The sequence below is a fragment of the Mizuhopecten yessoensis genome, unplaced genomic scaffold (assembly GCF_002113885.1).
Source record: "Mizuhopecten yessoensis strain PY_sf001 unplaced genomic scaffold, ASM211388v2 scaffold10331, whole genome shotgun sequence".
Taxonomy (NCBI): domain Eukaryota; kingdom Metazoa; phylum Mollusca; class Bivalvia; order Pectinida; family Pectinidae; genus Mizuhopecten; species Mizuhopecten yessoensis.
Window position 1 is genome coordinate 1118765 of NW_018408493.1, and position 26044 is coordinate 1144808.

Here is a 26044-nt window from a genome sequence, read left to right on the forward strand (position 1 = left end):
GAAATAAAGTAATGAAAAAGAAAAAAAATATTTTCTCACACTTTGATCATTATTTTTGCACGCGTTCGTCAGATGTGTGGAGACAGTGAACTTGTCAACGAAAACTACTCACTCTCGACAAAATCGAGTCATATTACGCAGCATAAGGTCCAACAAGAAAGCATGCAAACACATACAGTCGTTCTGAAACAGGTTTTTAAAAGCTTTTTGTCGCACCCGAGTGATTTTTCATAAAGGATTCTAGTTCGGCTGTATTCGACCTAATTCGGAGACGACGTTAAAACGAGGCTTGCAATCGTCTGCTATCACAAGAACACAGCTCTTGGAGGTGAGCGGATCTAAAACTTGTGTTCTTAAAAGGCGGCTTGAGTTCAAGGTAAGAAATTAAGCTACGTGTCTTCGTCCATGAATTATTATTTTGCTTTTATATAAGTTCCTGTGCACCAAGTATACTATATGTTAATTTATCTGTCCTTACCTGTTGTTATTTCACGTTGCGTGCTAGAATTGTACAAACCGGCCGTTATATGTTTTATTCAGAAGCGGTCTCCGTTTCCAAATCATAGGTTAATGACCTGCAAAACATTAGTATTGATCAAAACACTAGACAGGTGTGAAGGACTTTATCGTTGTACCGGAATTCAATAATGTTTTTCTATTTATTACAGAATCGTTCAATACCTGTTGGGACTGTACTGAAGTAGTGCCGTACCGGAACAAGTTCGGTCCTAGTTTCAATACAATTAAGGGTGTGGCCAGGTGGTTACCTGTGCAAATTTTTTCACGTTTGTAAAAAAATGGCAATGCAACCACAGCAGCAAGTTTTTGAACAAAAGACAGAGACCCGTTTGTCCGTTCTAGAAGAACAAAACAACATACTCCAGAGCTATTTTGAGAAAAAGGTATTTTTTATCACAAAACAAGTTTAGGAGTTGCTATATGTTTTTTCATTTTCAAATCAATAGTTATAAAAGTTTACAAACTATATATGTATACTTGACTATCAACATATCTGATTGAAGGAGGATTGAATAACTAAAGAAGAATATCTAAAATGAGTTTGCATATTCGGATAAATTGTCAACAATCCCCCAATGTGAATTCATGAGTCGACATCACCCATGCTAAACATGTATAATGTATGCAAACACTTGCCCGTAAGGGTACGTTGTATTTCACACAAAATGTTAAAAATCGCTATATACACCCCGGGAACTTCCTCATCTTGCATGAAAGCAACTCCTAATCTTTGAGCCGTCTGGTTTTAAAGTAAATTTTATATAGTATATATGGGTTTCAACGGACTTATCCAAATCAATGCATGGTAGAGTTATTTACAGTTACAGAGGGGTGAACAGTCACATAGGGGTGAAAGGGTTGAGCAATATTTCAGGCAAAATTTATATATAGATAAAAGTGATGAAAATAACAATGTCGATGATGTTGCTTCTGAATTGTGATGAATGTACCAGTTATATGAAATTATTTGTTGGTGTACAGATGCAAATCCTATAAGTTGTAAAACTTGCGGATATAAATTGAATTGAATATTGATTATACCATCCCAAGAGCCCTTGCATTGGAAAGTATAGATCCATCCTAAACCACACAAAGAAACTGTACCACAGCTTCGCTGAATGTAAGTCACAGTGACCTGTTTTTTCTGCTAAAAAGACACTTTCTTCTTCTTCTTGATACGAGGGCTCCATCAGTTTGATGGTTATACATTGCATTAAATTCCATTTCTATGGTAAATCTTTGCATAGGGAAATATGATCATATGCATAAAAATTATTGTTGGTGATTGCATTTCCCTTTTTGCAATTTCTGGGCATGAAATTGGATTTTTCAGGACAAATTGATATAATTATAATCTGTATAAATAGTAAATAAAATTTCGAATTTTTTGAAAGTTGGAATTGCAAGCTGGACATGCATATCGAACAATGAGGGAGATCTCCCTCATTCCACATTTCTAATGAGTGAGAAAGTGCATGAAATGTGACTTAAAACTGCTTTTCTCAATTTATTTTTAACTTTTTATGTATCAAAATAAATTCTTGAGCTCATTTGACCACAGGATGTAATTTTGAGTTTGTACAAGTTTGGATTTGAATGAGGGAGATTAGTAAATTTTAATCAAAATGAGGGAGGGTTGACAGATATGATTGAATACTGTGCTTCTGGGTTGCTTCATAAATTGACAAAAAGAAAATAACAATAAAAAACAGTGGGGGAGGGATAGAGGTGCCTAGTGTTTTGTGTGGCACCTTAACTTTCTTGACACCAGCATGCTGTGATAAGTGTTGAGTCACCATTTAAAAATATAAGCAGTCGTTATGCCCGAATTATCACACCCAGAAAGTATAGGGAATTCTAAGGATACATGGAAAAAAAATGATAAGCTACCTGGATTTAGCTACTTTCATACTTGTATAGAGTTGTTAATGATTTCGCTTTGCAACTCGTTAGGGTGTATATAATTTTAATTAGTGGCTTTTGACATGAAGAAACATCTAGTGATGTCGCGTTTGAATAGGTTAGCCTTTTTAACATTTAATTATGATGCTAGAAGGGGTTACAATTTCTTTTTCTTTTGTTGAATGTAATTGATTGGGTCAGGGTGAATTGAGTACAAGGCATTTTTATTCCTTGGGTGGGAAGCATTTTTGAATTTATGAGTCGGGTGTTTCTTCAGAGATGGGTTGTTGAACCATTTTATTCTTAGGATGAGGTACTTGGTATGGTTTGGGGTTTTTAGTAGGAAGAGAATTATTTGGTTTGGGGACATTCATTCAATGAGGTTGGGGGGGGATATTTTTGTTTGTTGAAGGGTGGTAAGAGACTAAATTTGTCTGGATATTTGTTGTTAGGAGTGGTTATGGGTGGAGACTTGTTTAGTCAGGATTGAAAATTAGTCGTGAAGGTGTTTGTTGAAGGTGGGCGGCGTTTCATTACGATGAGTACATGTACTTATGTTTTGTTTGGGGTGGGAATTGTTTTGGTAGAGACTAGGAATGAATGATGAGTAATTGGGCGGGGACACAGTCTTCTATATCGCATAAGAATCTACGATCACATTGGGGTGAAACGGCTTCAACATTCAATCAATATAATTTTTACATAAATTCTAAATATACCTACATGTATCTGAATGATCAGTAAATTGGTAGGTATTAATTAGTGGGAGTGCTTAAAGGCGGATACAAAATTTCAGGATGAGTAATGTTATTTGCACGGTGAACTTATCATTTTCTGTAGATTTGATCAAATCCTTTAAATCTAAGATGAGAAAGGAAATTATTTTAGTCCTGAAAGAGGAAAAATACTGAACTTAACAAAACTGGATTAATTTTCAGTCAAATGTTAAGCAATAGTACCATGGGATCAGCAAGTTCAGTGCGGGTTAAATATACATTTTTGTAAACAAACTTAAAGAGGATCCCTTTTAACTAAGTTCAGCCAGGTAGAAAGTTTTTAATGTGAAATACAAAATGGCCAAATCATCATTGTATCCGGTAACATTTTAAATGACTGAAGAATGAATCATCAAGAATGAACTCAGATGGAGGCTACTGAAAAACCACGTGATTTTTCTTAAATTGGGTACAAAAATAGCATATTAATTTCAGAAGTTTCTGCATATTAATCCTATGAAGCTTTCCGGTCTTTTTAAACCCTTTGTCTAAAGTTGAAAAAAAAAAGAAAAAAAGCAATATGTGTATTGATATGGTGGCTGGAAAACTTGTAACCTTATAACCGTCCTGTCCCTTCGTTCCAAAGATTGAGCAGGTTTAAACGTAAACAGGTAAACACTCTCCGTTAAGATGAATAGAGAGGACAAGCTATTGTTAAAACTGACAGGGCGGAACAGATCTCCTAAAACAACTTTAGTCGTGTTCACTTAAGGTTATCAAAATAAAAGTATTGTCGGCTTCATCAAACAATTTGACATTTTAAGAATCTGAATTTATTACCTAGTCTTTGCTGTAAAATGTCTGTTAATTAAGCATCACGATTTTAATGAATGACTTCATTAGCCTGGTTTAATATTAACAAGAACAATATTAGAAAATGAAAATGGTGTAATGATGACTATAAATTTTGTAGATTTGTGAGTAAATCTCTACTGTTAAGTTTGTACATACATTTCACGACACCAGTATGTTAAAATAGTCTATTGATATTGATCCCAAGCATTTGTTGACAATTAGAACTAAAAACTTGGACCAAACGTAACACATAAATGGGTGGCGTTATTATGGGTATATGTAGGCGATTAATGGGCTTGGGTATAAAACAGCTGTGATCTGAATTAAGTACAAGCTAGTAGCACAGTTGATCCAAGACTGCTACCTTTGTGTATATAGAAGTCCAAGCTTTGAATCTATAATATCTCGTTACACCAATACATACCCAACAAGAGTAGCGAGTACACTGTTTTTGCAGCTTTCATAAAGAAGATTGAATGGCAATATAAAGGAAATCTCTTGCTTAGTTTTTTCCCTTTGCAAAGGTATTCAAGCTGTCTTTTTGATGCTGCATATGTAATTTGCAGTCTGTAAGTCTTTGAGTTTGACCCTCGAATCCTCGAGCCTGGCCTGTTTTCACCATTCAATCCTTATTTCCAATTTACCCACAATACCATTCAGCATATATACTCATGAGGTCTCGAATACTCAGCAGAGATGACATTTTCTTCTGTTTGTCGACTAGCTGTTTTTAAGACACAAGCCTGCGAAGTATATGCATCTTATATAATATTGCATTTCATTTCTACAATATTGTTGATGAATAAAACTCTGGTTTTCAGGAAAAGACGCTTAAAATATTGTTGACCCGATTATTGGCGACTGAATTACTTAACACATGCTTATCAAAAAACAATAATTCCTTGCTGTCTTTAACGTGTCAACAACTTATAATGACCGTCTTGTAAGCAATGTTTTTGTTCAATGCTCGACTTGTCTGCATGTTTCAAACAAGGATAAACTTAACTTTGGGTTCGCAAATTATTAAAGCAGGCATTGTAGGTTTTATTTTCCGACCGATTTTATTTACAGCAAGGCTATTCGCTGGCAATATATAGCCACATGTTTTTGTGTGTTGAATGCACCTATTATATAATACGACAAAGCTAGCTGCCTGCGGATCAGGAAGTTTGTATCTTGGTATATGTTCTAAAGAGATATCGCCATTCAATGAAGTATTCAGGGCAACTTGCCAGTTTGAGAACGACGAACTAGAGGTTGATTTTTAAAAGTAAATTTGGGCCCACTATAGGGACCCTTCCGCTGGTAAATATATGTATTCTCGATCTAAAATCAATGCAAAAAGCACTTCATTTTACCAAAAAAAAAAGTGAAATATTTCCCCCAAGGTCGAGGAAATAGGCCTGTGTAAACAAGATATACTAGGCGCTTACTGCTAAATTGTTTATATTATTTAAAAAGTGTGAAATTGCATACAATTTTACCACACTGGTTTTCCCTTGCTTTTAATCAAACCAGGAAGACTTTTTGTTTTCGGTGAAACCTTTTGAATTTTTACCCGAATTCTTTGGGTTTATAAATAGCTGACTCGCAATCAAGGCTTTTCATTCAGCTGGAAACCCGAGATAAATGCTTTAATCAGCGGAGATCATGCGACAATCATTGTGTCAATATAAACCATCGATCCAAGTCTGGTTGCTTTTTAAATCTTTTTAATGCCTCGAGCTCTGTAAAGATAAAATCTTAACATATCAAAACATTCCTAAATATTTAAACAAAGCATCTTTTCTCCAGATTTTTCACCAATCTTGAAAAATAATTGGCTGAAAAGTAACGGCAGAATTCTTTCATTTCTCTCGTGAAAGATATGCATTGGTCTTGCTTGCCAAACTAGTAGCTTTAGCCGATATTGTTGGGGTTTTAATTCCATTTGCTTAGCAGTAGATCATCCGGCTGTAGAGTGGGTTGGGCAGTTTCATCCCTAGTCAATACAAGTATTCTTTTCGGTACTAATCCTTCCTATACATGTATCTTTTCCCCGATACAAATAAAAAGTTTGAACATAGCTCGTGTAAAACGGTGATAAAAAATAAAGGTATGCATTTAGGAGAAAAAAATAGCTAAAAGATGAAGTTTCGCTAAACATAGACATCTGTGCTACATTTTGCATCATTCGGATATTGGCTTTCAACAAAAGCTTGTCTTGCACGCCAATTCAAATATGCACCTGTGTTAATTAGGATTCAGATGAAATGTATATTTTATTCATTTTGTGAATTGATTTATGCAATCTTAAAATGATAAGCTTTAAAGTGCAGCCTCACAAACACCTGTGTCCTTAAAAAAAAACTACCTGAAGGTACTTTGTTACCTTTGACCTGGTGTAATTTGCAGTCTGCAACATACAGGTAGATAAAATAATTCAAGTACAATGAAAAGAGGGAATTGGTCCAAAATCTCATTTATACCCATTTTGTTTCGAAGATTTGTAGATATGCAATAGTCGTGCAATACAGTTGAAAAAAATCCCTGGTTTCAAAATCTTCCTTTATAGTTGAACAATGGAAATATCTTGCATTCAACTGTTATTAGGGAGTCCAGTGTATTCACCTTGAAAGAAACAAGAATAGAAATTTTTGATGCTAGACCCGTTCAAAACACTTATATATATAATGTTACTGGCGAGTGCAGTCAACCTTGGAGAAAAGCGTGGGAAAAACACATTGCTGGACGGGCTCTTTATCCTAAAGAGTAATAATCCAAGGGTACATTTTACTTGAAGGAGAATCACCTGGATACTGAAGATTTTAATTTTCTAGTATAACTTAATGTAACAACATAAAAATATAAGGTTTCAGAGGATACCTGAAGGAGAATTACGTAAAGAAAGAAAAAATTGATAGTTGAAACAGCTTCAACTTTGTTGCATGGTAACATCTCACATCGGCCTGGAGTGGTGAGCGTTTGCCCTGAAGTTCAGTAGGCAATGGGTTCTGTCCCAAGGGTGGGACATATGCCAAAGTTTTTAAAAATGGTAGCTTTCCTGCTTAACGTTCAGCATTTAGGGTCATCACAACAGCTGGTTTACCGTTGTCGGTATAATGTGACTGGGTGGAATACTGTGCTGGTTGCCTTTGGCGTGGTATTTCAGTGAGGTAGCACTCTTATCAAGTCAGCATCAGACCTGTGCTATCGTAAGGAGGCATACATCAACATACCCAGCCTCCAGCCCACAAACACACATATATAACGCCCATGGAGAAACATTCTTAAATGATGTAGGCTGTTAACAGGGCGTTAAACATTTAAACCAAAACTTGGTGTTCTATATAAATAGCTACAAAACAGGTGTATTAAATTTGCATTTAAATTTACTTAATATTTACTTAGCTGTGTTTGTGGTCTGTCTATAGCTACTTCACACTAAGCTTAAGGTCGTATCTTAATTTACATATTCAAATACCCCCTCTTGAGTTTATAAATATGACGTCAGTGCTGGTAATTTAACAACATGCAGTTTCTGATTTCTGGTGACTCATGTGAAGTTTCGAGAATTTTTTATACAATTTGAAATAGTTGTACTTTGAGAGAGAGATATAAATATAGCACAATAATATAAAGTTAATTTACATATCTCTAGGTTCAGGTGGGAAATAGGCCTTCTGTACTCAAATATCTCGATGCATGATCACAGATGCTACAAATGACGGAGGCACTCGGTTCAAAATTAACAGTTCTTTGTGGAATTATCAACCTGATAGGATGTTAAACGCTTCAGGCAAGGGATGTTTGCACTTTAAGATGGCCCTAATGCGTGCCCCCCATAGTCTGTAAAAATTGTCATATGACCTTATAACATTATTTTATCATAAATACCATGGATGTAACATTTATTTAGCTAAAAAACATACTTGCCACTGTTATAGCACACTGTATCACTTAATAGTTAGTTTGATAGAATTGTTGATGCATCTTGTATTTGCTATAATAAATATCACTGTAAAATTAAATATTACTTTTCCACCCTACTGAAAAAAATTCCAGCTATGTATTTGCCCCTTGCACTTGCTATTCCTGTGAAAACATGAATCGTGATAATTTCCTGAAAATCAAATGACGCTATAGACGTCACAATTTCCAAGCAAGCACATTTTTTATGCAGCTCTTGAATAGCACTAAATATAAACACATCATATACCCAATAACAACTCATTTTGCTGAACCCATAGTATTTTTGTTGCTTGCAGACTTTTTTCATGCTTCATAAATATTTGTTAGCAAAACGTTTTCATTAGTCTTTCCGCAAGTCTCTAACATAGTGGTGTCATTATACTATGTTAAATAAAGAAGAAAAAAATTATTTTTACAATGTTAAAAATTATTGTGTACGCTCTGTGACCTCCGAATTCTCCCAAGCGGAATATTTTGCAGGTTGACAGTTCCGCGAGTTCACTGACCACATAGAAGCCTGTTATTTTGCTCTCTTCTGTTCGGGCCTTCAGATTATTTATTGTTTGTTGACAGTTTATTTTGTTGTTGACAGATCATTACCATGCAATGGTATTGCATTTACACTTCTGAACACGCAACTAAATCTCGTTTTTGATGCGTCACTCATGTACTTTCACAATGAGAATTCCTAAAGTATCGGTACACAATGGATTAATTACAACAACCTTTAACATGCATACAAAGTAATTTAAGTACGACATGCAGAAGAAAGAAAAATACTCTAGGAATTCTTTCAAAATACGATGCCAAATTGCATGGCTGTAAAGGATTGGTTTAAAAGATTTAAGTACTTACATAATGTAATATGGTCTTTCGTTTTTTTGTTGAAAACTTTGAGGAAAAATGTTTGGCACCATAGTATGTATTAACATGTGTTTTTTTGGTGTTTTTTTTATGGAAATAAAGATATTGGTACATGATGGACCCCTGAAAATTGTATAAATAATTGCCACAGTTTTTACATAAAACAGAAAAATTACTGTTGGAAGGAATCCACCTACTTTAAATGGTACCTTAATATACCCGTACTAGTAACTTTAATACCACAGTCTGTATTATACCAAAAGGAAATTATCAATTTCCTGTGGAAGGAAAATCATCAGTATACCGATTTGGAACATCACAATATAGCGTCTCATTTTATTTCACTTGGGTAAGTCATTAAAATTACCTGTACGACCTAGATGTCGGCGAGCAACACCCATATTAAATCTATGTGTCTGTATAGACGTATAGGCAATGCAGGAAGTGAGGCATGAAGGGTAGATGTTTTAATAAAGTCATTTTGAAGGTCAGAAAGTTTAGAAGTGAGGAGCTCTTATTTCATACGGTACACATGTATTCATTTATTCATGGTACACAAACTAGGATTTTTGTTTTTAAACCCAAGGTTCAAATTGTCGTAGATGTATTGCAATAGAATCCAAGTAACTTGATAGATACAGGACATACCCTCTTGTAACATTCTAAAGAAGTAAAATATTAAATAAATTACTTAATAAATCTTTTAAGTCCACAGTGTTTATCCAATACTGCATTTATCTGGCAACAAGCCCATGCCTGGTAATAAGCCCACCCTGATATCTAATACAATACAGTACAAATGCCAACAAATACTATTTCATTGGCCCCCTGGGCTTATTGCAGGATACAATATTTAGCAAATTTGATGCTTTACAGTTTTGGAACCTTCAAAAACTCATTGATATAGACACTTTCAGCTATAGATGCATCCTCAATATACTGGGGTTACACTCACTTTCGCTCTCTACACCCCTGGTATATGTCATAGCAAAGTTGAAGGCTTGCATGGTGTGTGCCACCTTTTTGAGACGAGACTAGTTCGATCCTTTGATGTACATCGAATGAATCTCGCATCTGAATGAATCTGGCATCTCGCGTTCACATAACGGTAAAAAAAATTGACAGGCTTTAAAGTCGTGTGTCTTTCCTTTGTAATCTTCAAAGGACAGGTATTGGCCTAGCGATTGGTCAGTTTTTGTTACCCGAGACCAATCAAACAGCTTTTCGTGCCTTCAATTTTGCTATGATGTATTCCAGGGGTGTAGAGAGCGAAAGTGAGCGTAACCCCTGGATATCGAGGATGCTATAGGCACAACTGTTGACAAATATGTTATAATTATTGTTTTAGGGCGGCTAGCTTTTTAAAGGCATGCAAATACCAGAACTCTTGAAAGTCGAGCTTGCACCATTAAATTGCGGCTTTGAACAAACCCAGTATTAGAGAAGATCCACTTATAAACACCTGTATTGACTGGGGATAGATAGACACCCTTTGGAATTCTGCAACAGCATACAGATCGAGGTGTACAATATTATTTTACTCGGCTCACATGCAAATTTTGAAAAATTGGATCTGCTCACCCCGTCTGTAATTTGATAGTAAATATTGATCCAAAATTTTTTAATTCCCGAAAAATAATATCTCGCCCAGGATGTCGCTCTGGTAAAATTGTACAACTCTTTAGCTTGCTGTGAGCTAGCTAGCATACGTACAAGCTGTTATACGTCTTTAAATTTTAATATCCAAAACGTCAATTTCAAGTGTTATTGACATATATGTACAGACATGTATTTAAATTGTAATAACACTAGTATATAGGGAATAGATTATTAGACGAAATGTTAATGATTTTTTCCTTGATGACAATTTATAACTGCATGCCAAAAAACCCAGCTTGAACTACCTGGTTCACTCAAATTGAAATCTTTTTTAAATCATTTCTGGCACAAAAGGCAAACAGGAAACCAGATTTCATTTTGGCATGCGCCTAAACAACCGTACATTTGAATATTGGCTTGAAGGTTTATGAATAATTTAGTAGTATAGCCGACAGACTTGGTAGTATAGCCGACAAGACTTATTAATAATTGTAAAGGTACAAAGTGAAACACTGCGTGGCAAGATTTCCCAGCCATCATTATTTACAGTCTGTAACTGTATAAATATTTATAGACAGCTCAAAACAAGACACTTCATAAACTGTGATATGGAACTTGGAAGGCCAAATGAAAACCAATGTTTTCTAGGAACAATTGCCTATTTTCACGCCCCTAAACATATAATTTACGTCTTAAATTTTACTTAAAATGTGACTCGCATGTCATGTGTGCAAAATTTTATCAGCAAAAAAGTTATTCCAAGTGTCGGTTTTGCATAAATCGTTTGGAGATCCTGTTTATTGCTTTATGGTATATTTATTCTATTAATCAACTTATGAAATTGTCTTGTTAAGATTGTATCAGTTCAAATTATTTACACTAGCTGGAATAGTAATAACTTTTCTATGAACCCAGTCAAGCAAATTCAGCTGCTTTACTTGTGTGTGCTCACCATTCAATACCCATAAACAGGTTCACAATACTTAAATGAGAGCATTCTTGTCTAGTCATGTTTATTTTCAGAAAAGCCGATGTATTTACATCTGTATTGAAAGTATTAGTGAAGAATGGGGCCGCATTATCTATCAAGCGGACTTTTAAAAGTATTGAATGTCCTTTATAAAAGAGAATTAATCTTGAGTGAGGTACCTTTCCTGAACAACAGTGCCTTGGAATACATTGAACGCAAGCTGACCATGCCTGGTCTGGTGATAATACTTTGTACATTCTATACGATCCGATCTCCATTTCTATTCTAAGGTCGGCGACGTGATCACCTTTACCTATAGCAAAACATGTTTTAACCCTTCGGTGTAGCTACGACTATTGCTGCATGTATATGGGTTGAACCAACAGACCCGAGATGTTTGCCTTGACAATATCTGTACAAAGAACTGAATAGTTGATATTGTCAACCTACAAAAAAAAATCATGATTTTCTTCCTGATAGTGAACTTGTTCGCTGAATAATTGGAACACTGCTTTTCAACCATATGGTGCAATGTTTCACCATTGCCAACCAATGAAATAAACAGCAGTGGGATTGATGTCTGTCTACCATAACGTGTATATGTTTCACCACTCCCAACCCGTGTAATACACAGCAGTGGGAATGATGTCCATCATAACCTGTATGCGTTTCACCACTCCCAACCCGTGTAATACACAGCAGTGTATTTTTCACCACTCCCACCCCGTGTAGTACACAGCAGTGGGAATGATGTCCATCATAACCTGTATGTGTTTCACCACTCCCAACCCGTGTAATACACAGCAGTGGGAATGATGTCTATCATAACGTGTATGCGTTTCACCACTCCCAACCCGTGTAGTACACAGCAGTGGGAATGATGTCCATCATAACCTGTATGCGTTTCACCACTCCCAACCCGTGTAACACACAGCAGTGGGAATGATGTCTACCATAACGTGTATGCGTTTCACCACTCCCAACCCGTGTAGCACACAGCAGTGGGAATGATGTCTACCATAACGTGTTTGTGTTTCACCACTCCCGACCCGTGTAGTACACAGCAGTGGGAATGATGCCTACCATAACGTGTATGTTTCACCACCCCCAACCCGTGTAGTACACAGCAGTGGGAATGATGCCTACCATAACGTGTATGTTTCACCACTCCCAACCCGTGTAGTACACAGCAGTGGGAATGATGTCTACCATAACGTGTATGTGTTTCACCCTTCCCGACCTGTGTAATACACAGCAGTGGGAATGATGTCTATTATAACGTGTATGCGTTTCACCACTCCCGACCCGTGTAATACACAGCAGTGGGAGTGATGTCTACCATAACGTGTATGTGTTTCACCACTCCCGATCTGTGTATTACACAGCAGTGGGAATGATGTCTACCATAACGTGTATGTGTTTCGCCACTCCGGACCCGTGTAATACACAGCAGTGGGAATGATGTCTACCATAACGTGTATGGGTTTCGCCACTCCTGACCCGTGTAATACACAGCAGTGGGAATGATGTCTATAACGTGTATGCGTTTCACCACTCCCGACCCGTGTAATACACAGCAGTGGGAATGATGTCTACCATAACGTGTATGTGTTTCGCCACTCCTGACCCGTGTAATACACAGCAGTGGGAATGATGTTTACGTGTGCATGTTTCACCGTTCCTAAATCATATATAGTAGGAATGATGAATATTGTTGTTTTGGCAAATAAAATATCGCGTAATATACAAGCTGAAAGCCATTTTCAGTGGTTGACAAACATCATATTACTTGCAAATGTCCTGCTCAATAATTCTTAACCCATTCACCCCTATATAACTTTAATAACCTCTACCATAAATTGATCTGGACGAGTCCATTATGGTCTACAGTGTCGAAAGGGTTGTTGATAGGATGCAACAATTAAGACTGCATTCTTAGGATGTAATGTACTTGGGAGAGGGTAAAAGGTTTGAAATAAGTGGCTTTGTACATTGCCTACAGTAGATATCGCCCAGTAACTTTAAATAGGGAAAACATTTCACAAATGTACCCAAAGGAACTTGTAATTGAATACCAACATTTTCTAAATAGCAGGCTGGCAAGAGCTTAGATGATGAGGATGGAGATGAAAATAAGGAGAGAGGAAACTGGAGTGGACGTTTTGACTTCTTCCTGTCCTGTCTAGGATATGCTGTGGGTCTCGGAAATGTTTGGCGTTTCCCTTATCTCTGCTACAGGAATGGAGGAGGTAACTTCCGTGTTTTATTTTGCGCTGAAACTCCTTAAAACTTTTACACTGGGTATCGAAGAATTCTAATGAGGTAGGGGCCGCAGTGACCAAGTGGTTAAAGCTAACGGTGCAAGTTAAATATCTACTTTTGAGATCTTCCAACTATCGTTTCTAAGGAAGTGCTGACATTTTCCACTTGACTGACCAGGTTAAGAAGATTGCAGGTCAGGCCCCATCTGCACTATGGTTAGAAGATTGGTTTAGGTCACTTACCAAGTAACTTCTTGTTGTACATCAACTAAAGTTGCATGGCTTAGTTATCGTGAAGGATGCTTATCACGTCGGAAGCTTTACATGAAAATGTACTGTAGCAATCCGGCCATATCGCCATTAGCGGTTTCTTGTTTTAATTTCTGTTGTCTCGAATTTGTTCCAGGTGCTTTCCTTATTCCCTATGTAATTATGTTGGCCATTGTTGGTGTTCCCATCTTCCTAATGGAGTTGTCCCTCGGACAGTTTGCAAGTGCTGGACCTGTGACATGCTGGAAATATGCACCCCTTTTCACAGGTATGGAAACTATAATCTAATGATGCAGTACAATGGCTTAAGGCCCAAAGTAAGGCTTTTACTCTACATGATATGAGTAAATTTGTGTGGCCCATGGAAATTTATAAGTTTAAAACATTTCAAACTCAAAATGCCTTTAAAACACTTCTACAAAGTTTTATAATGTTAAATGTACAAATTGCACAATTACATTATATGGAAAAAAATTAAGATTTCTGGTTCCGCAAAAAACTCATAATCTTTTTTGGAACATGCTGATTTTTTTTGTTAATGAAAAATGCACTTTAAAACCTTTTCGAAGTTAAATTTGAAACGTCTTGATATAAGGTGTGGGATATGGAATGTTCATCGTATCGGGGCTTGTTGGTATCTACTACAACATGATCATCGGCTGGGCCTGCTACTACCTGTTTGCCTCCTTTACCACCGAACTGCCATGGGACAAGTGTGGATCCTGGAGCACAAACCGTAAGTCTGAACCCGTTTATTTATCAGCATGGCTACGAACTCTCTGCATCATCCTGTAAAATTTACAACACCAAACTTCCAATTATGTGTATCTCTCGTTCTTGCTTTTGCAGTTTGTTTCGACAGAGTTCACATTCTGAACCAAACGGCTGGTGAAACCTGTCAATTGGCTGGTTCTAGAACTATGAACAAAACTTGGTTCAGCAACTTCAACTGGGGCACCTGCCATGACGATCAGCCATTTGCCAAGTCAAACGTAGTGGGTTTCATTAACAAGACGCTGGCTAGCGAGTTCGGCATCAAGCGTGAACTGCCATCCCAGGAATATTTTGAGTAGGTTTTTCGTACTTTTGAGTATATCTGATTTATCTGTGGTAAGCTCAAGAATTAAAGAGGTTAAAATTGATAATTAATACAAAGGCTTGCGCTGAGGATGCCTTTTGGCAAATGTGAATTTCACACTTGAGCAATACCTTGATTTTTACAATTTGAAAATCTTCTGGATGTTAATTTAGAGACAAAAAACTGGAGTCAGTTATTTTTTCATTTGTTGTGATTTCATTAAAAAACTAATTTTCAGTTACGTGGCAACTGGTGCAGGCTACAGTGCAGGTCTGGATGATCTGCAGTCGCCTCGCTGGCAGATGGTCCTGTGCTACCTTCTAGCTTTCGTCTTTGTCGTCTTGGCGCTCAGCAAGAGTATTAAGACTTCAGGCAAGGTAGAGTATATAGTTAATACACTAAGCAAGGTAAAATCAGTGGCCTCTATTTGCAAACTGTCCGATATTGAATGTTAACCCTTTTTATATGGGGCCGCATTCATGGTCAAGTGGTTAAGGCGTCCTACATTCTGCTACCACTAGCCCTCCACCACTGGGTCGCGGGTTTGGAGGCCTACATGGGGCAGTCGCCAGGCACTGGTCCTAGGTAGGTGTATTTTTCTCCGGGAACTCTGGCTTTCTGCCATCACCAAAACCTGGCACGTCCTTAAATGACTATAGCTGTTAATAATAGGACATAAACCACAAACAAACCTAAACAAATGTTAATCCTTTCACCACCTATGTAATTTAAGTAAACTCTTCCATGCATTGAATTGGATGAGTCCATTATGGTGAAAAGGTGAAAGCTTTTATTTCAAAGATTTCATGCTGAAAATATTCTTATTATATATAGCAATGTCATTTCCAGAAACAAAACGAAAGTTTAATTGGCTTTTATAAAAAAAAATGCTGAAGTTTGTGAATTTCATAGCTACAAAATATGTTGGATTTTATCGATAACTACATTATACACTTTTGCATTGTATTTTGTTATGCATTTCAAAACTATTTTGTATATTTAAGGTTGTGTATTTCATGACTGTTATATTTTATGACCATGGTAAATTTCAAGTAGTGTATATCATGACTATTGTATATTTCAATTTGTGTATTTCATCACTATTGTATATTTCAGGTCGTGTATTTCACTGCCACATTTCCCTATATTGTGTTGGTCATCCTGCTGATCCGTGGTGTAATGCTGGATAACTACATGGAGGGCATAAAATTTTATATCACACCAGATCTGGAAAGACTGAAGGACTCCGGGGTATGCAAATAGAATCATACCTTTTTAAATATTTTAAATTTTAGAGGAGGAGGGTTGCAGAAGTAAGCAGGTTTTTATTTCTTTATTCGACGTTTTAACACTTATTCATAAGTACAGCAATTTTAGCACAGAAGTCACACTTTTATTTAGACATGCATCCGACTTTCAGATATTTCAAAAAGTAAGCATTTCATGCAAATGTTTTTATTTTGGACTTATATCCCCCCCTCCTCCTCCTCCCAATTCTTGAGGTTTGGTTAAGATACTTATTAATACAATTTGGTAAGATTATTGTATGGTTCTAATATGTATTTAGACACAAAGGGAAGAATTGTTGACATAATTAAGCCAATATATAACAAGGTCATAGTGACCTAATTATCAACCATGTGCTACTCTTTTTCGGCCATATTTAATATTTGCTGCTTTAGTGTTACGCAATACACCAAAATGATGAAGAACCTTTAAAAAAAATAACATTTAGTTTTGTAAAAGCGTCCATTTGTGATTTTGGTCCCCCACTTTACCCCCTCATATCTCGGGATGGTCTCCAAGCTGACCTTAATTTCATGTCATATCATGATGGCATAACCCCCAAGGTATATGTATATACAAAAAAACACTTTTCGCTGATAGCAACCAGAAGGCCCAAATTGGCACCCATCCTTCGTGTTCTTGTTTTTAATCCAGGCGATCTTTAAACAATTAGCAACGTTAAAAAGGCACTAGGACATCTTGTTTGCAAATTATTCGACTTCATCATAACTGTCTTGCTATGCTTATCATCTTGTCATATTACTTTATTACTGTCTTAAATGAATTATGCTTTTTGTTTGCTGTGTAGGTGTGGAAGGATGCTGCTGTGCAGATCTTCTTTTCTCTGTCTGCTTCATGGGGTGGTTTGATTGCTTTGGCCAGTTACAACAAGTTCCACAACAACTGTGTCAGGTGAGCCGACAAAGATTTTAGACTGGGCTCTTCACAGCAAATAACTTACGGGTGGTTGTGTGGTGAAAGGGAAGAGTGCAGTCGCCTTTAACCAAGAAAGCCTTGCCAACTAGAGTGATAAATATTTTAAAAGTACAATATGACCAATGCATGGGTTTTCTCCAGGTGCTCCAGTTTCCTGACATTGAGACCCATGATATACTATTGTCTTTCCAACTTCTCAATAGGAAATAGGTAAAATAGCATGAATGTTTACAATATGCTGACAATTCAGCTGTCTCTCAATTGTGTTGTCTGAATAAAATTGGATGACCTCGTAGAATATATCTTTCCAACTTCTGCAACTGCCATCTGTTTATTTATAAATTAATGTTAAATTTATTTTGCTTATTATCATAAGTATAATTCACAGGTTTTAAATTTTCTGATGGGGAACTAATTTTCAGGGACCTGAATATTTTATTTCGGACATTTATAATGAAAAATTGTTCTTCGTTGATGCAGGGATACGTTGACTGTAGCGTTTGGTAACTGTCTGACCAGTGTGTTTGCCGGATTTGTGATCTTTTCCTACCTCGGCTACCTGTCGAAACTGATCGACGTTCCAGTTGCTGAAGTGGCAAAGAGTGGACCATCCTTGACCTTTGTGGTGTACCCGTTCGCCGTGACGACTCTACCTGCGGCACCAGTCTGGGCTATCCTTTTCTTTATGATGTTGATCACTCTCGGTGTAGATTCCGAGGTAAATCAAGATGCAGTTAAAGTGCTTTTTACCTGTGATGATAAACCCACTGCTTTATTTCTAGGGAGTTTTGAAATGGATCTCGGTATACAAAGTTACAAAAACAAAATAATCATGAATTCCCATTGCCAACATAATTCTGTGGGGAAGTTTCAGTAAATATGTTTCTTTCATATACAAACTCTTTTGCTGCTATAGAAACAGGTTAAGCAACACCCAAATCAGAAAACCGCACAACAAATTGGAGCACAATTTTAGTTGGAGATGCAACACATTGCTGGGACTTGCTACCTTAAAATGTTACAAAATTGTTTAAATTCTTTCTACAGTTCGTATTGGTGGAGACTGTGATCACCTCCCTCCTCGACAGATTCCCAAAACTGAGAAAACAAAAGCTCCTCACTGTTATTGGTATATCGGCGTTGTTCTTCCTCCTTGGTTTGACACTGACTACAAATGTAAGTGAAGCTTCATATTCTAATTTGCTATAAAATGAGTAAGCATAAAGTTTTACTGATTGTAGAAAATCAATAAGCTTAATTTTTTACTTATTGTATAAAAAAAATATCAAGAAGCGTTAATTTGGACTTTTGTAAAACTAAATGCAGAATATGTACAGCTAAAATGTTCAAATAATAAAAACATGATGTAAACAGGCATGACATTAACAGGAATATGATTCAAACAGGTATTATTTAAACAAAATTGACCGTTTATATCTTTTAAACATTTCTTTTCCATAGGGAGGAATCTACATGTTGGAGGTCATGGATACCTATTCTGGCGGATGGAACATTCTCGTCATTGCCATCTGTGAATGTATCTCGATCGGCTGGATATACGGTAGGTGTCCCTTAGCTATCCAAAATTCTGTGGTCAATATTGTACGTTCAGCTACAATGTCGAGGTAATGTAGTACACTGGTTAAATGGCAATTTAATTTCAAAACTGCCCTTTAATGGCATTTGAGCATTATCTGTGGGCACCATATCTTGTAGCTATTGTAAGGATGCAAAATTCTTAGCAAACCCATATCATTTTTAGCAAGTTTGATGCAAAAGAATGACAAGTGAATTAGTATCGACCAGTAGAAGTCGGATAGAACGTACATCATCAATATATATATTTCAAAATAGTCAGAATACCACATTTTACAAAGGTTAGCTATGGTAATTTTGTTTGTTCTGCAAACACCCCATTCATAAAGCATCGGTTCTTTCAATCCAATAGACCAAACTTATTTGTGTTCCTAAATAAAGCAAAATATTTACATTCCATTGTCCCTTTATAACCCTGCTGTCCTGGTCCATTGTCCCTTTATAATCCTGCTGTCCTGGTCCATTGTCCCTTTATAACCCTGCTGTCCTGGTACATGTTAAATGCTGTATCTGCATTTTAGTTGCATGATATTTGTATTTGCACCTTGAACAATTAACTATCGCCATTGAAAAATGTCACACTGGAAAATATATGGGATTTTTTTTTTTCAGGAGTGCAACGATTTATGAACGACATTGAATGCATGATTGGAAATAGTATTGTGTTTACGATCCTGAAGTACTGGTGGGCGTTCTGCTGGTGCTTTCTCACTCCCCTCTTGTGTGCTGTAAGTATAAACTGTTCTTACCAGTTTTTTATTTTCAAAGAAAAGAGTTTACTAGATTTATATCTGGTAATATGCCTGGCACTCCCGGTACTTGGCCCATCCACATGAAATACAGTTAGCAGAATTAGGATTAATAAGGTATATGACTGATTGGGTCAATTGGCTTGGTATTGCATGCAGTACAGCATTAACTGACTTGGCAAAATTCAAATGTCTGATTGGCTTGCCAGTTAGCTTATTGTTTTAGCTGACTTCACGATAGATCGATGGCTTAGTATTACCAATTGCTTCCCAATTAACATTGCAATTTTGTTGACATTGCATTTACATTTGACAAAGACCATATTTCAAATTGCCTGCAGAAAGATTTGGCCTGGACCATTTGTTTAAAATCATTTTACAATCCAAATTAAATGAAGAGGTTTGAAGAAATTTCAGAAAAGTGCATTAAAGCAGACATCAAAAATGGCAGTTGCAAAAGAAGCCTATATTTGAAATAATCATGTTTTGTGTTTACATGTGTGCAGTGTTGTACGTTTTCTTTGTTATGAAATGGCCGTCGGATAACAACTACATATACTAAGTTAGAAAAGCAATACCTACTTAACCCAGCAATAAGCCACCAATGTCTATTTCATTTAGTTAGAAATTCCCAAAAAAAGTTCAGTTATTGTCCCTTCATAAGCTCACTCCTGGGCTTATTAGTCATTTTTGAAGATCTTTGATCAATTTACACCACTTCATGAGAATTTATTATTATAAAACTGTCTGCAACCTTGTCTTTACCTTTTGTCCGTCATTTCACCTTTCAGGCCATCATCATATTCTCCTGGGTGGATTACAAGAGCATGGCAGAAGGCGATAGTGGTGACAAGTACCCAGTATTTGCTGACGTTCTCGGATGGCTGATGACCATGCTTGTGATCATTTGCATAATCGGAACTGCCATCTACCAGCTGGCAATCACCCCAGGAAGTATTGCTGAGGTAAGCACCAAGATCATGAGTTTAAGAAAATATTATCATCTTTGTTAAGGTTTCCAACCAGCAAAACCTTGTTGATTTGTATAGCCGATAGGAAAAGCTGTTAGGGTTCCACTATTTTTCCAAACCCTAATTAATGTTTAACAAATCCAAAATGCTAATTTTTCGAAATTTGATGCAATGCTGTTGTCTTGCCTTTAACTCATTCACCCCTGAAATTTCATTATGAACTATCCCAAACTTTGAATTGGAAGAGTGTAATAGTGTTTTCAGGGGTGAATGAGTTTAATAGATCATTTTTGGAGTCCTTATTAATTTACAATTTTAGCTATGAATTCATCAATTGTTTTCAAATTCAGAATCTTTGCATAGTTTTTTCATATTGCTATGTTATTAAGGTTTAAAGAATATTCAGTTACATGCTGAAAGTAATCCCGATTTTATTATTACTGTGTAGTCCCTTAAAGTCATATTTAAGGTTCACGTTCATAGTAAGTTTATGAAAGTTTCAATGTTTTGCCATGATTTTACATGTTTTATTATAATGGAACATTTTCAAACAGTTGTATTAATTTTAGTATTAATTTTAGCATCAATGCTGTTTTATATTTATTTTAACATAGTTTTTATCAACAATATGGCTCTATTTTTAGCGCTTCCGAAAGACATGCTCTCCCACTCCAGAGTGGGGTCCTGCTCTTGTGAAGCACCGAAAAGAATGCGCAGAGTACACCGTGGAGAAGAACTATGATCGTTCCTTTGTTGTTGATCCGTGGAATGAAGGTCCCATCCCATCTAAGGGAGATCTCCCGGTAAGAAGGATAACTTGGCAGAGTTTTTTCTCTAAATTTTAACCACAATGATCTTTGACTAACAATTTTCATTTTAATACTAATATGGTGACTAGCATTGGATTATATCCGAAAGGAAATTAGATTTTAAAGTGATTTTTTTTTTAACTTTCTACTTTTATTATTTCTTAAAAACGTAAAACATAAATTCCCAACTGAATTTCTGTACGCAAAATACATAGTTTTTGTCAATTTGCTTCATTTTTTTTTTTTAATGGACTATTATTTCAATAACTATTCACCGCAGAACTTTTTTAAATTTGGTTAACAAAAACTCAACCAAGTTTTTTGTTTCTTATAGATCATTTTTCATAAGTCTGCAATTCATGTTTCTTTCTTACTAATTAATCTGTATGAATACTTATTCTTTATTATAATGCCAGTACTGTACCACACTGCATCATGCTGTATTTTAGGAATTGCTGTATTTCTACTAAGTGTTTATAAATCTGATATTATTTCAGGGTTGAAAAATGCATAAAGTTTCATATTTAGGTTTTATCATAAACATTACTGTAAGGTCACAAAGTAATTAAAAGAACAATTAAAAATGAAAAAAACTTGTCAAAGCACTGAATCAAACAAGTTTTAAAGAAATGCAGGGTTCTATGTGGAGAACAGGTGATTTCCTGATTGTAAAAATGTTGTTCTCTCAATTTTCTTCTTTTTTTTTTTCAAAATTGATGTGAAAGAGTTTATTTTAATTTTGAAGCTTTTATGACAATGACGTGGAATACTAAGGCTGTTGATTACTGTTTCAGATGACCACTACCGGTGGTAATCAAAATATAGGCTATGTCCCATGTCAAGACACGCAGTACAATCCTAACATCAAGGTCAATCTTAAAGCTTAGTTTATATCTCGTAGCTTTAGTAATTTACTGAGACCTATCAGCCACAGAGATTTGCTGCCATGCCTTTTTGGGATCATTATTTGCAAATACAATCATACCATGGAGCTCTTCAAAATGTTATCTCATTGGAAAGTATGTTTCCATTAAGCATTGATTTTCTTACAAATCAGTTCATATTTATTCATTTTGTGGAAAATTGAACGTATATTCAAATACCTCGAAGGTTTTAAAGACTTCAAAGCAAAGAAGGCAATTTCAAAGAGTAGAAATGTTTTATTCATTGCAAATAAACTTTTTAAAACGGTGATGAAATTCTGAAGAACAACTCTTTTGACTAAAGAATTTGGTTAATAAATACTTAACTCTATGGCTGAAAAATCTCAGTTTAAAACACAAGGTCAATGACCATCTTGCACTTGCAGCTTAAAACGCACTCCCTGACTTTAACTCTTCATCCTTATATATAACTTATTTCCTCTCAAAAATATAATTATCATTGCATCCCTTAAGATGCAATAAATTATCTTGCACTAAATGACTAATATGATACGAGAAATACAATTAAGTGTATATATGTATATCACAATCTGTATTGTGAGCATAAATCAAAATTGTGCGTATATAAACGCCAAACTGTGGCATTGTAAGTTTCTTCAGCACTGATAGATGTTAGCAAAACATTATTGAATAAGCGTTAAGCTTTTATCTTCTTGTATTTGTTGAGTGTTGGATGATAGACATTTATCTATCAAAAGTTTCTGTCTGGAATCTGTTCATTTTCAAATCTGTTTACTGGCAAGTCTGCCATCAAGTCGCCCATTTCGAAGGTTGTTCATTTCGGTGTCGGCTTACATTCTGCTCATTAGCTCACCATCAGCTTTTAACAATATGTGTGAATCTTGCTGTCCTGTACAAATTCTATTTGGAAACATCTCTGCTCATTGTAGCAATTAAAAAAACTTCATGTTAGCATAAATTTTAAAAAAGAATGAAACTCAACATTTGCATATTTGATCAATTATGGCATTTGAATATAATTTTTTTAAAGATAAATATATACAAGGTTGTTGAATTTTTTTATTTTGAGCATTGTATTTGGGATTTAGGGAATTTCGGTGATTTATTAATATTTCTATAGATTTATAACAATTACTAGGCTAAATGCATATTTACAAAATTCAATGTAACTGAAACTTTTTGTCTTGCAAAAGTTATATATAATTTGTTTTACTGGTGTTGGCATTTAATTGTTCATTACTGAAGACTGCTTTATGGTGTTTTAAATATTTTGATATCGGATCATATTTGAAAAGTAGGAAATTTCACTCTAGTCATAGTAGAGTCGTAAAGGGTAGCAGTAAATAATATTTTCATCCGGGCTGGTCCCGAGTTGCATAATTTTTTCCTAAAGGCCAATTTATTTGTAGTTGAATTCACTTCAAAATATGAATATCTACATTTCGACAGAATGGGTCGTCTTTAATATTTCGCATGAATAATTGTCCCAACTGAAATTTGAATCTGCAGAAAGTCTTGGCAAAAATTATAAGATTCCATTTTTCTTGATTAATGAAAATATTGGTACAGTGTACAAGTTCTCTTGTTTGATGTTTAGAGGTAAATTGTACAAAATGTCTTGGCTTTTTACAACACAAATAAAAATAGCCAAATGAAACATAAAGAAAGAATGCATTATAGAAAATGTATAATTGTAAGTGATGTTTTATAAGGGTGTGGGAAAAACTGATTTCTAATGTTGCTTAAAAACAGGTATGACTTGAGACAGGTAATTGGTTGTAATTAATCAACGGGTATTTGGGAAACATGTTTAACAGATAACAGCATGGTAAACCTTTCCTGTTACATTAGGACTTCTATATTTCTACAGAACTCATTACTTTTCTATAGGATTTGTGAATACACTGTAGTTATGAATTTCTAATTGACCCCCTTCTACACAACTCGTTCTGGGATTGCGGTTCATCAATAATAAGACCTATGGGTCCAAATGAAGTATTCGATCTTTCACAAGAAAATGGTAGGATGGCACTCTCTAATAAGGCCTGAAGCAGGCTGTGGTCTTATTTTTCGTTGCTTCCCTCATAATTTCATCATAGGGTTAAAACACATTTAAGATCCAAGTCTAGATCGATTAATATTCTGACAACGCCCAGGGTTAGTTAAAAATGTATAGAACTAGACGAAAATTACATAATGCGTCCCTTATTGCATATTTGATAAACCAGCCTTAACAATTTTATGAAGCATTGCATGCCAGTTAAAATTCTGTTCATGTTTATGCAAGTTGATTTCTTCAGATAATGCACAGGTGTTCAATTTCATTTACATATACCCGGATGAGTTTTCACAGCAGTGCACTTGTGTTATGTATTTTGCAGCAGCAATCTTTTCAATCTTGAACTTAATTTCGAATTTATTTTCTTCAAAAGTTTAATATTTTGAATGTGCCTTTCAAACAAGTAAAAATTGCAATGAATCAGATGCACACAATGCAATACTTTCCTTTTTGAAATTTTTAAACTGATGACTTGTTGCCAAAAGGTAATTACTCCAGTAACGTTATACACATTAAATAACCAATTAAGGGTACAAAGTACCTTGTACATCTTGCTTGTGATTTGTATTAGAGTTGTCTCCCTTAAAAAGCAGCATCGTCTCGTCAACCAATATCATGCTATCAATACATGCTGATTTTATCCTAACTTGCAGGGTTGTCGATTAAAACGATTGATGGGTCAAAATTCATCAGATAGTAAACAAGTTACGTTTATGAGGAACTCTTTGGGAGAAGATGCATTCAACACTTTGGGAGCATACATCCTTAAGTAAAAGTTGTATTTCATTGGCAACCTGACAAATAAACAGATATGCACCCTTCTACAAACTTTGAATTGTAGTAATGAAAGAAAATTGTGTTTAAAAAGGATTGTATGGACCCAATATGACATGCTATGAATAATCTAAATTTTGAAAGTTGCTCGAGAAGTTTTTATCAACAGATGGAAGACAAACTTATATACATGAATTTAAAATTAATATAAAATTGAAATCTGACATTTACAATTTTTTTTTTTCAAATGTGTTTTGCAGATGACACAGAAAGGAGGGTATGCCAACGATGGATATGATGCTAGGCTGTAACTGCTGGGCAGAACAGATCTGAAATATCTACTCAAAACAAACGCAGGACAGAAGTTTTCATGGGAGATAACTCCGGATGTTTGTAAAAAAAATAATGTGCATAATATACTTACTAGCTGTTGTGTTCTTACACCATCAAAGACTCGAGGAATTCCAAACGAAGTGATTTAAGACGTCGTTCATATCGTGGTTGCAGTGCAGGTGATGGTCTTTATGGCTTTTGGTTGTGACTGTAATGAAGACATTGTCGGATCTTGTCACAATGACAGAAATTGAGATGAACTTTGACCCTTTGAAGGAATAATCTACTATGGCAATATGGGTTTTTTACTACCTTTATCGTAACAGTGTGGTGGTAGAAATTGATATCGGGGTATTTCTCAGAAGGAATGACCAAAAAATTCCAATTTTGTGGTCGCATAGATAATGATACATTCCAGTGCTGCTCCGTTATCAAGATTAGGTTTTGGGGTCCAAGATGGACAATGGTATTCAAGTCCCAACATTGTGCCAACTTACATGTTTCTAATTATTTGTAAATCACAAAAAAGGTTACGTGTTACTTGGAAGAAGAGATATTTTATTAACATTTTGTGATCTATTTTTATGATATTTCGTATATTAACTCGCCAATTATACTTTGTCAGAGAAAATAACGTTTT

General features: G+C 35.6%; 1 protein-coding gene across 4 annotated transcripts; it reads left to right on the plus strand.

Moving 5' to 3' along the window:
- The first annotated feature begins 265 nt into the window (after positions 1-265).
- Positions 266-26044, plus strand: LOC110460163 (sodium- and chloride-dependent neutral and basic amino acid transporter B(0+)-like). Of its 4 annotated transcripts, XM_021512909.1 has the most exons (18): positions 266-376; positions 669-902; positions 13469-13625; positions 14044-14175; positions 14503-14643; positions 14757-14976; positions 15224-15362; positions 16102-16236; positions 17081-17184; positions 17689-17926; positions 18256-18384; positions 18670-18769; positions 19417-19532; positions 20345-20518; positions 21169-21327; positions 22128-22202; positions 23991-24006; positions 25332-25408. In XM_021512909.1, exons 2-17 carry the CDS (start codon positions 798-800, stop codon positions 23994-23996), a joined length of 2130 nt encoding a protein of 709 aa, XP_021368584.1. In that variant the 5' UTR covers positions 266-376; positions 669-797; the 3' UTR covers positions 23997-24006; positions 25332-25408. The 4 variants fall into 4 exon arrangements, with proteins under 4 accessions (XP_021368584.1, XP_021368583.1, XP_021368586.1 ...); XM_021512908.1 differs by lacking the exon at positions 23991-24006 and having other exon boundaries at positions 25332-26044; XM_021512911.1 differs by lacking the exon at positions 22128-22202 and having other exon boundaries at positions 25332-26044.